Source organism: Schistocerca piceifrons, chromosome 4, assembly GCF_021461385.2.
Source record: "Schistocerca piceifrons isolate TAMUIC-IGC-003096 chromosome 4, iqSchPice1.1, whole genome shotgun sequence".
Classification (NCBI taxonomy): domain Eukaryota; kingdom Metazoa; phylum Arthropoda; class Insecta; order Orthoptera; family Acrididae; genus Schistocerca; species Schistocerca piceifrons.
In genome coordinates this window covers 166,462,442-166,475,942 of record NC_060141.1, presented here as the reverse complement: position 1 = coordinate 166,475,942, position 13,501 = coordinate 166,462,442, and the positions used below count along the sequence as shown (strand labels likewise).

Sequence of the window (13,501 nt, the reverse complement as noted above, 5' to 3'; positions counted from 1 at the left end):
CCTTTCTATGGTAACAATTTAAACAATCTCCTACTCTTTCTTATCTCATTATACTTCAGCCAAGCCAGGAGACTTATCTCACTCCATGACGTGATTCTGACGTTGACGACTGAAAAACTCTGACGTAGGCACAGCACAAAAGTGCAAGCTCTCCCAAAAATGACAGAATTTTGAGGCATCATAACGAACATTCACATGCCTCTGAGAGAAGCCACACCTGCCTAGAGATCTATTATGTGCCTAAAAGGCTTTTGCAAAGAATTCCACATTTCCTTCAACAGAGGAATGCATGTTCTGTAATCCTCCTGGATAGTGAGCTGGGCGAAAGATATGGCCAGTCTCACTATCTGCCACCCAGCCCTCCCAGAGTGCAACAATTTTATAGCAGCCAAGTCCTCTTAATAGGACCGTTATCTCATGCATCCAACTTTTAAGCTTTCAGATCTTTGAAAACTCCACCAACTACATAGGAAAAGCAGAAGAACAAACAGTGAAGGGAAGCTAAAAACAGCCACTGGCAATGCTAACCCTGATCGGCAACTACAGAGCAATGTAACTGAATGGCTACTTGATCAGGGGAATTCTGAAATATGTTAGTGGATGCTTTCAGAGAAAAAGGGCCACATTACAACCTGTAAAATAAAGTTATTGCAAAAAGGGGACTGGGCAACTATAAAACAACATGCGTTGGAAGGTTGTGGCAAGAGCCAAACACTCTCTTAACTGTAAGAGTGACCACCTAAAGGATATTTTTTTTCCAAAAAGTAATATGTTAATAAATTGTGTAAAGTGTTACAGTTCTTTAAATTTAAATACAGTGCTTAAAATTCTTTATTGTTTCTACTGCAGCCTGTACTTCCTATAAGAGTTTTGTGTGATGAATTCTTGCTATTGAGAGTAGTGGGTTAAGTTGTGTTTGGTATATTGTTACTCCCACAAGTCGCCATCACACTTTGTGTGTTTGAGAGTGAAATGCTTCCACTGAGTGGGATGATAATCCAGGCATGTGTTCACCTGTCGTGTTGCAGTAGCTCCGGCTCATCCTCGTCACCGCCACCAGCAGTGTCTCGCTACTCACTGGTGACGCAGCTGACGACTGCTGCACTGTGTGCCAGCTCCCCAGTGCTGCCTGCTGCACCACATGTGCCACCAGTTGTCAAGTCGCTTATCCGGCCACTCACCGTGCCCAAGGTAACATAGTCTCTCTGCCACACAATCTGACAATGTATTGCAACTAGTAATACACCAGGTACAGGGGCTGCACAGTACAATAAAACATACTGATGTGAATTTAATGATTTCCAAAGCTGGTTTTTTGACTTACTGATAGATACTGTTAATGCGGATAAGTAGGAAGAACAAACACGTAATGTCTGGATACAGCATTAGTAGTGTTCTGCTTGACACAGTCACATCATTTAAGTATCTGTGAAGAACATTGCGAAGTGATATGAAATGGAATGAGCATGTGAGGATTGTGGTAGGGAAGACGAATGGTCGACTTCGGTTTATTGGGAGAATTTTAGGAAAGTGTGTTTCATCTGTACAGGAAACCACATATAGGACACTAGTGCGACCTATTCTCAAGTACTGCTAGGGTGTGTGGGATCCGCACCAGATTGAAAGAGAAACACTGAAGCAATTCAGAGGTGAGCTACTAGATTTGTTACTGATAGGATCGATCAGCATGCAAGTCTTATGGATATGCTTCAGGAACTCAAGTGTGAATCCCTAGAGGGAAGAAGACATTTATTTCGAAGAACACTACTGAGAAAGTTTAAAGAACTGGTATTTGAAGCTGACTGCAGAATGATCCTACTGCCGCCAACATAAATTTGCAGAGGGACCACGAAGATAAGATATGAGAAATTAGGATTCGTATGGAGGCATATAGACAGTCATTTTTCCCTCACTGTATCTGCGAGTGGAACAGGAAAGGAAACGACTAGTAGTGGTACAGCGTACCCTCCACCACGCCCTGTGTGCTAAACTCTTCATCTCAGCCTTCATGTTGCAACTAATAATACCCCTGGTTTAGAGGGTTCACAGGTTAGATTGTGAGGAGGTTTGGCTGGTGGTTCATAATGCTTACAGAGCATTAACGTCCTCAGTTATTTACTGAACGCATTCCAATCTCTGTTTTCCCCTACAGTTTTTACACTCTATGGCTCCCTGCAGTACCATGGAAGCTATTTGCTGATGTCTTAACACATGTCCTGTCATCCTGTCCCTTCTTCTTGCCAGTGTTTCTCATATGTTCATTTCTTCACCACTTCAGTATGGAACATCCTAATTCCTTACTTTATCAATCCACTACCATACAATGATGTGCTCCATATGTAGATTCTCAAAAATTTCTTCCTGACATCCACATCTACATAGATACTCCATAAGCCACATTATGCTGCATGTCATTTACTTTCCTGTACCACTTGCAAACAGAGCAATGGAAAAATGACTATCTATATGCTTCTGCACAACCCCGAATTTCTCGTATATTATCTTCATGGTATGTACACACAATGTATGTTGGCAGTATTACAACTGTTCAGCAGTCAGCTTCAAATACTGGTTATCTAAATTTTCTCAATAGTGTTTCCCAAAAGGAATGACCCCTTCTCATCAGGGAGTCCTATTTGAGTTCCCGAAGCATCTCTGCAGCACTTACATGTTGTTCAAACCTACCGGTAAAAAATCTAGCAGCCTACCTCTGAACTGATTCGCTATTTTCCTTCAATTTGATCTGGTATGGATGCCAAACACTCAAGCAGTACCTGAGAATGGGTAGCACCAGTATCCTACATGGATTCTCCTTTACAGGTCAACCACTCTTTCCTAAAAGTCTACCAATATACTGAAGTGTACAGTTCGCCTTCCCTACTGCAGTTCTCACCAGCTCATTCCATGTCATATTGCTTTGCAATGTGATGCCCAGATATTTAAACAACTTGACAGTGTCAAGCAGGACACTAGTAATACTGTATCTGAACGTTACAGGTTTGTTGTTCCTCCACATCCACATCAACTTACACTTTTCACATTTAGAACAAGGTGCCATTCATCATACCAACTAGAAATTTTGTCTAAATCATCTTGTGTCTTCCTACAGTCACTCAACTTTGATACAATAACCGCAGATTGCTGCTCAATCTGTCCGCCAAATCATTTATGTATACAGAGAACAACAGCGATCCTATCACACTTCCCTGGGGCACATCTGTGAACTTATTCCACGAACTCATACTTTCATTAACAGCCTTCAACAGACTGAAATTGCATCTGCCTATTGCCCTTCATCCATAGTTCGCAGCATATCACGTGAGAAAAGTGCAAGCTGAGTTTCGCACTAGCAGTGCTTTCTATTTCTGATTCATGGACAGAAGCTTCTCAGTTTCAAGAAAGTTTATTATATTCGAACTGAGAATGTTTTCAAGGATTCTGCAGCAAACCAAAGTTAGGGATATCGATCTGTAATTTTGAGGATCCATTCTTCTACCATTTTTATATACTGGTGCCGCCTGCACTTTTTTCCAGTCACTTGGCATTTTGTGCTGGGTGAGAGATTCACAATAAATGCAGGCTAAGTAAGGGACTAATGCCGTAAAATTGAACTGGGATTCCATCCGGGGCTTCTCTAAGCTATGTATGCTTATTTCTATGTCGTTCATATGGGAGTCTGTCTGATGGCCAAAAAATGGTACATTTGTACGGTTCTCATGAGTAAACGACTTCTTGAATGTGAAATTTGAAACTTCGGCTTTCATTTTGCTATCTTCAACTGCCACACCAGACTGGTCAACAAGGGACTGAATGGAAGCCTTAGATCCGCTTAGCAATTTTACATACAATCAGAATTTTCTCAGTTCTCTACCAGATCTCTTGCTAAGGTGTGATGGTGGTAGTTGTTGTACGCTTCACACATAGATATTTTCACAGATGTATAAATCTCTACTAATCTTCGCTTGTCATCTGTGCCTCCCCTTTTGATCCTAGAGTACAACAGCCTCTGCTTCCTCAGCATCTTACAAATTTCGTTATTAAACCTGGTGGGTCTTTTCCATCCTCTATCCAGTTACTAGGCACGTAACTCTCTAGACCATGATTTACAATCTGCTTAAACTTTGCCCATAATTCCTGTACATCCATCTTACTGGTACTAAGTGAGCCAATTAACTGTCAAAGTAAGATGTTAAGAACTGCTTATCTACTCCACATAGCCTTCTTAACCGATTTATTAACTTTTGTAACCATATTACTGACATTTTCGATAAGGTCCCGCCTATTTATAGCTAAAAGGTCTAAGATATTTCTATTGTATGTGGGCTGCCAAGTTAGCTGCTCAACACAGATTACAGAAAACATGTTCAAAAGTATTTCTCATGCGCCCTGCAATGAATTCATAGACATCACACTTTATACTCAGTAGGTTAAAGTTGCCTCCAACTAGTATTACATGACCTGGATCTTTACATGCTACTGACCTTAGGTTTTCTTTGAATGGCTCTAGAACTGTCACAGCAGAATTGGGTGGCTGGTAAGATCATCCAGCAATGAACTTCATTTAACCTACACCTGTTATATGTGACTAGATAACTTCACTGTCGCACTCAATTTTGACATCAATAAAGACAATATTTTTGAGAGCTGCAATGAACATTCCCACTCATATGGCCTCTAATCTGTCATTCTGACATATGTTTCATGACTCATTAAATATCTCAGAGCTTTCCACTTTGGGTTTCAGAGAGCATGAGAACTTTTCTGATGGGGTAGCAAATTTGGGAAAAAATGCTTCAACAGTCTACTGATAAAATTTTGACAGTCAAAGTGTCTTTTCTCTGAATGCTGCCTGACTTCACTTGGTGTGTATGGACTGGCAAGTGTTCATCAGAACACCTCAAACTACCACCTAACTTAAAAATCCTCATGTGCACATGCCACAAGTATTCTGCTACCAGAGTAGCTGCTTTCTTTTTGTGTAGTGTATCCCTGAGCTACCAAGGGGAGTCCTACAAATCGCCATCTGGTAACACAAGTCTAGAAATATTCAGCCAAGACCATCACAGAGTCGATGAAACCTTGGCTCCAAACCCAAAGGACCCCAATCAGTTGCGGGAACAATGCTGTAAATTTCCAGCTCTGATTGCATCCTGTGCATGAGATCAGTAGTCTTCAACACCTCCACTAGCTGCCTATATGAACTGAGGATTGCCTCAGAACCCATGTGACAAGAGTTGTAGGTACTGATGTGAGCCAGAACTTGCAGGTGACTGCACCCTGCACACTCGATGGCTGCAGGCAAGGCCGCATCCACATCTTGGGTGAGACTTCCCAGCACACATACCGAGTGCACACTGGTTTTTCTTCCAGGCCTGAATGCTATCTGCCTAAGGGACTGCATAATGCACCTAACGTTGGAGCTCCTGGTAACTAGTAACCCCCGCCCCTCCCCCCCCAATTGCCTGCTCGGACCCTGCTGAAGGAGTGGCCAGGCAGCAGGGTGAATGGGTGAGGCCAGGCAGCAAGTCTCCACATTGGTCCTCCGTCTCGAGAGACATGAACACATTACCACCTGCCACTTACCCTGTAGTGAGGCAAATCCACCACACTGGGTACACTAGGAAGTGCCTCAGAAGCAGAGCCCATGGGGAAAACAAGTGACACATGGGGCATCCCATTTGATGCACCAGAAGGTCCTGCCACTGCTACACTCCAAGACGCTAGCCTGAAGGTGACTGACCGTTCCCCCCTGCATCTTCACACAGCATGCACACATCCCAACCATACTACCAAGACTAACAGAGGAAATAAAATACAAAATCAGACAGGATTCTAGATATGCAACTTGCCATTCTCCTGGTATGTCACCAATGAGTGCAGATGCGTTAATGAACTATGCAGCTGGCTGTTCAGTGAGCTACTATTGCGCTATAGACTGAATGAATTCACCCTTACAAAAATGCAAAATGGAATCTCATAAACAGAAAAATATGGATGAAATTTATTAAATAAACTATGAGGAAAATAAAGAAAAAGGTAAACACTTAACTCACTGCTCTGGGGATGCATACCAACTGAGAGCTGTGGCCTATTGTTTGATTCCAGTAGATTTCTCTTGGCCAGGAACACCCTCTTAGCATGTGCTAATCTGCTTGTTATGTTCTTCATCTGTCATGGGCTTATTTTGCTTGCATGGTAGCAGAATTCCTTAATTTCATCTAGTTCATGACCACTAATTTTGATGTTAAGTTTCTCACTATTATTATTTCTGCTAGTTTTCAATACTTTCATCTTTCTTGGGTTTATCCACAATCTACATTCCTTACTCATTAGACCATTTATTCCACTCAGCAGATCCTGTAATAATTCTTCACCTTGGCTGAGGATAACAATGTCCTCAGTGAACCTGTCAGTGATGTCCTTTCACCCTGAATTTTAATCTCACTCTTGAATTTTTCTTTTATTTCCATCAGTGCTTCATCAATATACAGATTGAACAGCAAAGTGAAAGACTGCATACCTCTCTTACATCCTTTTTAATGTGAGATACAATCCACTTTGTCATGACCATCCCCCAAAATACTGAGCAACCTTACATCCTTCAATATACAGCCTATTAATATCTCACTTTACTGCCTCCACAAAATACACCCTGAATCACTTCATCTCATTTCCTCTAATCTAGAGATCCTTGTCTAATCCCAATCCATCCCAACCTATGCAGCATCTCTTAGCCTCCTGCACAGCCAAATCCATTAACCCATCCTTCACAATCCTCAACACATCATCTCCATCGCATCATAGCCTTTCACAGCCACATCGAGATCACCCATTACAATTAAATATGAAATTTATGTTTCTGTCAGTCCATCAGACAATCTATTAGAAATGGTTATCTATTTCAGACGTCTAGAAATATTTCAGGAGGTGGAGAGAGCCATGTAGTTGTCAGACCAAGTAATCATTATGCATACATAATGTAGGCCCAGTTAAACAATAAATCAACCTTTATAACCAGGGAGAAAACCTGTTTCTTGTTTTGATTGTCTATGTCTTTCTTCAACAAATCAAAACCAAACACTTAAGTTTATTCAACTGACATCCACAACTAAAAAACTTCAAGTTGAGTAAAAAACACTGCTGCGGCTGTGTGGAGACTTTATTTAAAAAGTGCAGTTGGTTTCATAACGTTAGTTTCATCATCAGATGAAGTCAGTTACAACACAATATTCCCCTATACTCCACTCGTCTGAAACACTGCTACGCAGTTCTGGCTTTTGTCCTCCCCCCCCCCCCCCCCCCCCCCCCCACACACACCCCAATCCCTCATTCTATATTAGTTTTACCGTGGCCTACTAAATGTGTTTATAAATAGAGTTATATTCTAGGAATTGGAAGAAGTTTGATATCATTTGTACTCCAGCATCATGTTGTAGCTGACTTCACCTGATGGTGTAACTAACAATATGAAACCAGTTATTCTTTTTAAATAGTGACCAAACAGCTGCAGTGGTGTTTTTTACTCAGCAATTCAAAATGGTAATACCCACTGATTTTAAATGTCACAATTTGAATGCATTAGAAACTCAGTTGTAAGAAGTACTTATCCTATAAAATCACAAGAAGAATATTATGTAAAGTTCATAACCAAACATCACACAGAAGCCTCTTAATAGAACTTGGAGTGAAGTTAGGATTGAGTACAAAATTCAAAACCATCATGCACAAGCCAAAATAATCTTTGTATGAAATATGCATTCCTGACTGGAGTCTAGATTAAAGTTTACATGCTGATAACAACTTTGTAACAGGTTTCTGGTACTTGGTCCAGTAACATTAATGTGACCATCACCTGTGTTTTACGTCCATGTGCCATAACCACTAAGACGGCAGGTGGCAGCACGAGTAGTGGAGAGCATATAAAGAGTGTCGAGGGGACTCAGAAAACAGTGCATTCGTTCTAGTAATATGGAAGTGGAGTGATTTATCCGACTTCCAAAAGGGCATGGTCATCAGCTTTGAGACAAGGGTCTAAGGACTTCCAAAATGACTAAGTTTCTAAAATGTTTGTGTGCTGCTGTGGTTAAAGTATACCATGCATGGCAAAATGGCACTATCCAAAACCAATTCTGAGGTGACAGTGATGCTCCATGGGCCACAGATGACAGGGGTGATTGGCAGCTGTGGAGGTGTGTACAGGCAAATAGACATGCAACTGTTGAGCAACTGACCATCCAAATAAAACAAGTGGCTACCAACAGTGTCTACTCAATGACCTTTCAGCAAATGTTACTGCATATGGGCCTCCACAGCAGGTGCCTGGTTTCATGCATCCGTACTGGCTGCTGTTCATGAGTGACAAAGGCTGGAATCTGCATACCAGCACCACAACTGGGTCCACTGAGTGGTGGCATGTGACCTTTTCAAATAAGTCAAATTTTATGCTCCATCAGACAGAAGGTTGTTGACATTTACAGTGTGAAATGTCTGAAAGCAAACACCCTGCAACAGTTGTTGGAAGAGTCCAGGTCAAAAGAGGGAGTGTTATGGCCTGTGAAATGTTTATATGACATTCCCTGGTGATTTCATTCTGAAAGGCACAATGGATAAACACAAGTATGCATCTATCCTTGGGGACCATGTCCACCATACATGCAGTTTCCCCCCCCCCCCCCCCCTAAGCACAACGGCACCTAACAGCAGGACCACGCAATATGTCACATAGCTCACAGTGTACATGTGTGGTTCAAACAGCAGCAGGATGGGATTACTGTACTCCCATGGCCACCAAACTCCCTGGTTTTAAACCCAGTCAAGAATCTGTGTGACAACCTCAATCCAGCTGTTCACACCATGGATCTTCGGCCAAGAAACCAAGCACAACTGGCCACAGCACCAGATTTGGCATGGCTCTGCATCCCTGTCAGAACCTTCCAGAACCTCATTGACTCTCTTCCTGCACATCTGGTGCTGCAAAAGGTGTTTATTTAGGCTTTAGATAAGTGGGAAAATTAATGTGACTGGTCAGTGTAGATACACACATCAAACAATGTTTTGCATCACCTCGGTTCCAAGAGTTCCGGAACCTGTACAGAAAATTGGAATAAAGATCAACATAAACATCATTTCCACCCATTTTATTGTTCAGGAAAACCACACATTGCATGTTGTAACACCTTACAATGAGACCTTCAGAAGTGGTGGTCCAGACTGCTGTACACACTGGTACCTCTAATGCCCAGTGGCATGTCCTCTTGCAATGATACATCCCTGTATTCATTGTGGCATACTATCCACACATTCATCAAGGCACTGTTGGTCCAGATTGTCCCACTCCTGAACGGCAAGTCATCGTATATCCCTCAGAGGGTTGGTAGGTCACGTCATCCATAAATAGTGCTTTTCAATCTATCCCAGTCATGTTCAATAGGGTTCATGTCTGCAGAACATGCTGGCCACTCTAGTTGAGTGATGTCATTATTCTGAAGGAAGTCATTCAGAAGATGTGCATGATGGGGGCACAAATTGTCATCCATGAAGATGAATGCCTCGCCAATATGCTGCCAATAAGGTTGTACTGTTGTTCAGAGGATAGCATTCACATATCATACAGCCATTATGGCACCTTCCATGACACCAGCAGTGTATATCAGCCCCACATAATGCCACCCCAAAACATCAGTGAACCTCCACTTTGCTGCACTTGCTGGACAGTGTGTCTAAGGCGTTCAGCCTGGCTGAGTTGCTTCCTAACACATTTCTGACGATTGTCTGATTGAAGGCAGCGACACTCGTCAGTGAAGAGAATGTGATGCCAATCCTGAGCAGTCCATTTGGCATCTTGTTGGGCCCATCTGTACTGCGCTGCATGGTGTTGTGGTTGCAAAGATGGATCTCGCCATGGACTTTGGGAGTGAAGTTGCACATCATACAGCCTATTGCACACAGTTTGAGTCGTAACATGACAACCTGTGGATGCACGAAAAGCTTTATTCAAGATGGTGGTGTTGTTTTCAGGGTTCCTCTGAGACATAATCTGTAGGTAGCAGTCACCCACTCCAGTAGTAGCCCTGAGTGAGGCATATCATCGACATTTCCTGTCTCTCTGTATCTCCTTCATGTCCAAACAACATCGCTTTGGTTCAGTCCGAGACGCCTGGACACTTGCCTTGTTTTGAGCCCTTTCTGGCACAAAGTAACAATGCGAACATAATCAAACTGTTGTATTGGCCATTTAGGCATGGTTGAACTGCAGACAACACGAGCCATGTACCTCTTTCCTGGTGGAATGACTGGAACTGATACGTTGTTGGGGCCCCTCCATCTAATAGGCAATGCTCATGCATGGTTGTTTAAATCTTTGGGCAGTTTAGTGACTTCTCTGAACAGTCAAAGGGACTGTGTCCGTGATATAATACCCACAGTCAATATCTAACGTCAGGAGTTCTGGGAACCGGGGTGATGCGAAACTTTTATTAATATGTGTACTGAGAATGAAATATTAATAAAAAGAAAAAGAAGAAAGAGTATTTTATTAACAGAGCATAACGTATCAGAATATCTTGACTTTAGGATGTAAATTCTGGTTATGCTGGTGTTAATATTAAACAGGTTTCTTTTCCAGTGTATGGACAGGTTAAATCAGTAAATTTACATAAATGTTAATAATGAAGTTCTAGATCAAAACAGCAACTGAAGGAGAGCAGTGTTACTTTTTTCTCCAAATAGTTGCTTTTGTGCAAAAACATGTAATAATCTGATTTTAATGCTTTAAAAATAGTGTAGAAGTAGTTCCTGTAATTAACAATTGTTTTTTTACCTGGCAGAAGTAGGCTGCTAGGACATATTCTGCCTATTAATATATAGTATGATTTGTTTCACATTACTGAAGGCTCTCCTATGTTAGGATTTATTGAACACAATCCTTGGATGAGAAGCCTACAATACTCTAATAGATAATCAAAATATCCACGGGTGTGCTGCCGGTCTATAGTGTCCAACGGGCACAATATTTCGGCGATCATACATGTCGCCATCATCAGGTGAACTGACGGACTGAGCTCCTGTGCACGTGCCGGCACGGAGATCCGTACGCTATGGCTGCTCAGAGGGAACTGGGTTCGGTCGCGGCGGCGGCCGATTTAAATACCCTCCGCCCGCGGCGCGCTCCCTCCGCCGTCCGCGCCCCGCGCCACGGTCGCGCGGTGGAATAGATTGCGACGGCGTCTGAGATGACGTCGGTGTGATGGCTCTGTCCGCCGTGGTCGTCACAACTATACGTTTGCTCGATTTACTCTTGATCAACCCAATCGCTGGTTCCCAAGCCTTGCTAACATTATAGCCACAGTCACGGTTTATGAGGTCGTCATTGGTGCCAATTTCGATGGCCTATCTAACAACGCTGTCCCAGTATCTCGACGTCTGTACCAGAATCCTCGTGCGGTCATACTCCATGGCGTGATTTTCCGACAAACAATGTTCAGCGACCGCCGACTTGCTCGGATACATCAGTCGAGTGTGCCTCTGGTGTTCACGGCATCGATCCTCGACGGTACGCATCGTCTGACCAATATACGACTTGCCACATTGACACGGAATCTGGTACACGCCGGCCTTCCTCAAACCGAGGTCATCTTTGGCGCTCCCCACCGGTGCACGAGTTTTATTTGGAGGACAAAACACAGTTCCGACCCGGTGTTTCTTCAGAATGCGGGCGATTTTCCCCGAGAGTGCGCCTGTGTATGGAATAAATGCAGTGCCTACCTCCTCCCTCGTGACTTCATCCGTCTCAACAGGTTGTGCTGCAGTGGTTGGGCGGAGAGCACATTGAATCTGCCACTCTGAGTACCCATTTTTTCGAAATACAGTTCTCAGATGTTCCAATTCCTGGGGTAGACTCTCTGCGTCAGAGATAGTGCGCGCCCTATGTACTAGAGTTTTAAGTACCCCATTCCTCTGTGAAGGGTGGTGGCAGCTGTCTGCGTGCAAATACAGATCAGTGTGCGTTGTCTTCCGATACACCCCATGACCTAGGATGCCGTCAGCCCTTCTCTTGACCAAGACGTCAAGGAAAGGTAATTTACCCTCCATTTCAGTCTCCATAGTGAATTTGGTGTTGGGGTGTATGGAGTTTAGAAGTGGCGCGGGGCGCGGACGGCGGAGGGAGCGCGCCGCGGGCGGAGGGTATTTAAATCGGCCGCCGCCGCGACCGAACCCAGTTCCCTCTGAGCAGCCATAGCGTACGGATCTCCGTGCCGGCACGTTCACAGGAGCTCAGTCCGTCAGTTCACCTGATGATGGCGACATGTATGATCGCCGAAATATTGTGCCCGTTGGACACTATAGACCGGCATCACACCCGTGGATATTTTGATTATCAAATACGCCGGGAGAAACTCAAAAATCACACTCTAATAGATGTTATTTAACTTACATTCCACTCCATTAACATACAATCAGATTCTAAATTTCTGCAATTTATTGTCCCTAAGTATGAAGTAACTGAGTAAAAATGACTGGATTTCTAAGGGCCATGTTATTGCTTATCTAGCCAAACTTTATACATCATTGTGCTGCTGCAGTTGTATTTGACTGTTCCTCAGTGTGTAAAGCCATTTCTTGATTGCCCTTAGTTCACTTCTAATATTTCTTACCGATGTCCCAGAAACACTCACGTGACAGCAGGGTGCCCAATAACTGCCCATGTTATATTAACATGTAAGAACATGAACAGTTTGTTGAAACACATTAACACTGATAAACCCCAGAAGTGCTGTGTTCACAGCAGTTACAACCCAGACCTGATTGCTTTTAAATCTCGAAAGTCAGAATCAACTTTGCCAATTTATATGTTGATCATGTACAAGCAGAGCCAAAAGTGTCATTTAGCAGGCAATCATTGTGTGACACCTAACACATTCAAATCTAAAGATCTATAGACTGTCCCTAATTTATTCATCAAAATGGTTACTTTTGGTTACCAATAGCTACGTGGAATGAGCCTCTGAGTTCGACCTCAGATAATACCCTAGTAAATCCCCGTTACCTGTCAATAAGTGGTAGTTAAGGGCACCACTATTTCAGTTGTTAGTGGAGTGTGATATAAAACTAAATATAATACAAGAGAGTGCAACAGATCACCTTTGTGTCAATACGATCTCTTGTCACTTAAACAAAGTAAGTCTATTAAAGGAAGTTACAATGTCCCCAGTTTCGACTATTACTACTACTAGTAGTAGTAGTCGTAGTAGTACCAGCACCGTGTACAAGCTTCCTGAGGTGATGTAGTCAAATCAGTGGCAGCTCTAGTTGGATTAAGAAGGTTTTAATAAGAGAATGCTGATATTTAGGATTACAAACAGTGTCCCTAAAACCTTTCAAAATTAAAATTACTTGTCTTTTCCCAACACAGATGGCCAACTTCATTTTGAAATGTGGTTGTCTGAAACTGTGTTCAAATATTATTGAAATCATCAGAATAACATTTTCCATGATCTCACCA

At 42.7% G+C, this 13,501-nt stretch overlaps 1 protein-coding gene across 1 annotated transcript in view; it reads left to right on the top strand.

The window, feature by feature from the left end:
* The window catches only part of LOC124795694 (ankyrin repeat domain-containing protein 33B-like), a 123,679-nt gene that overhangs the window by 108,733 nt on the left and 1,445 nt on the right, over positions 1 to 13,501 (top strand). Inside the window, exon 5 of the mRNA XM_047259775.1 lies at positions 1,029 to 1,191. Within this exon, the coding sequence (XP_047115731.1) occupies positions 1,029 to 1,191 (163 nt within the window). The remainder of the gene's footprint in view (positions 1 to 1,028; positions 1,192 to 13,501) is intronic.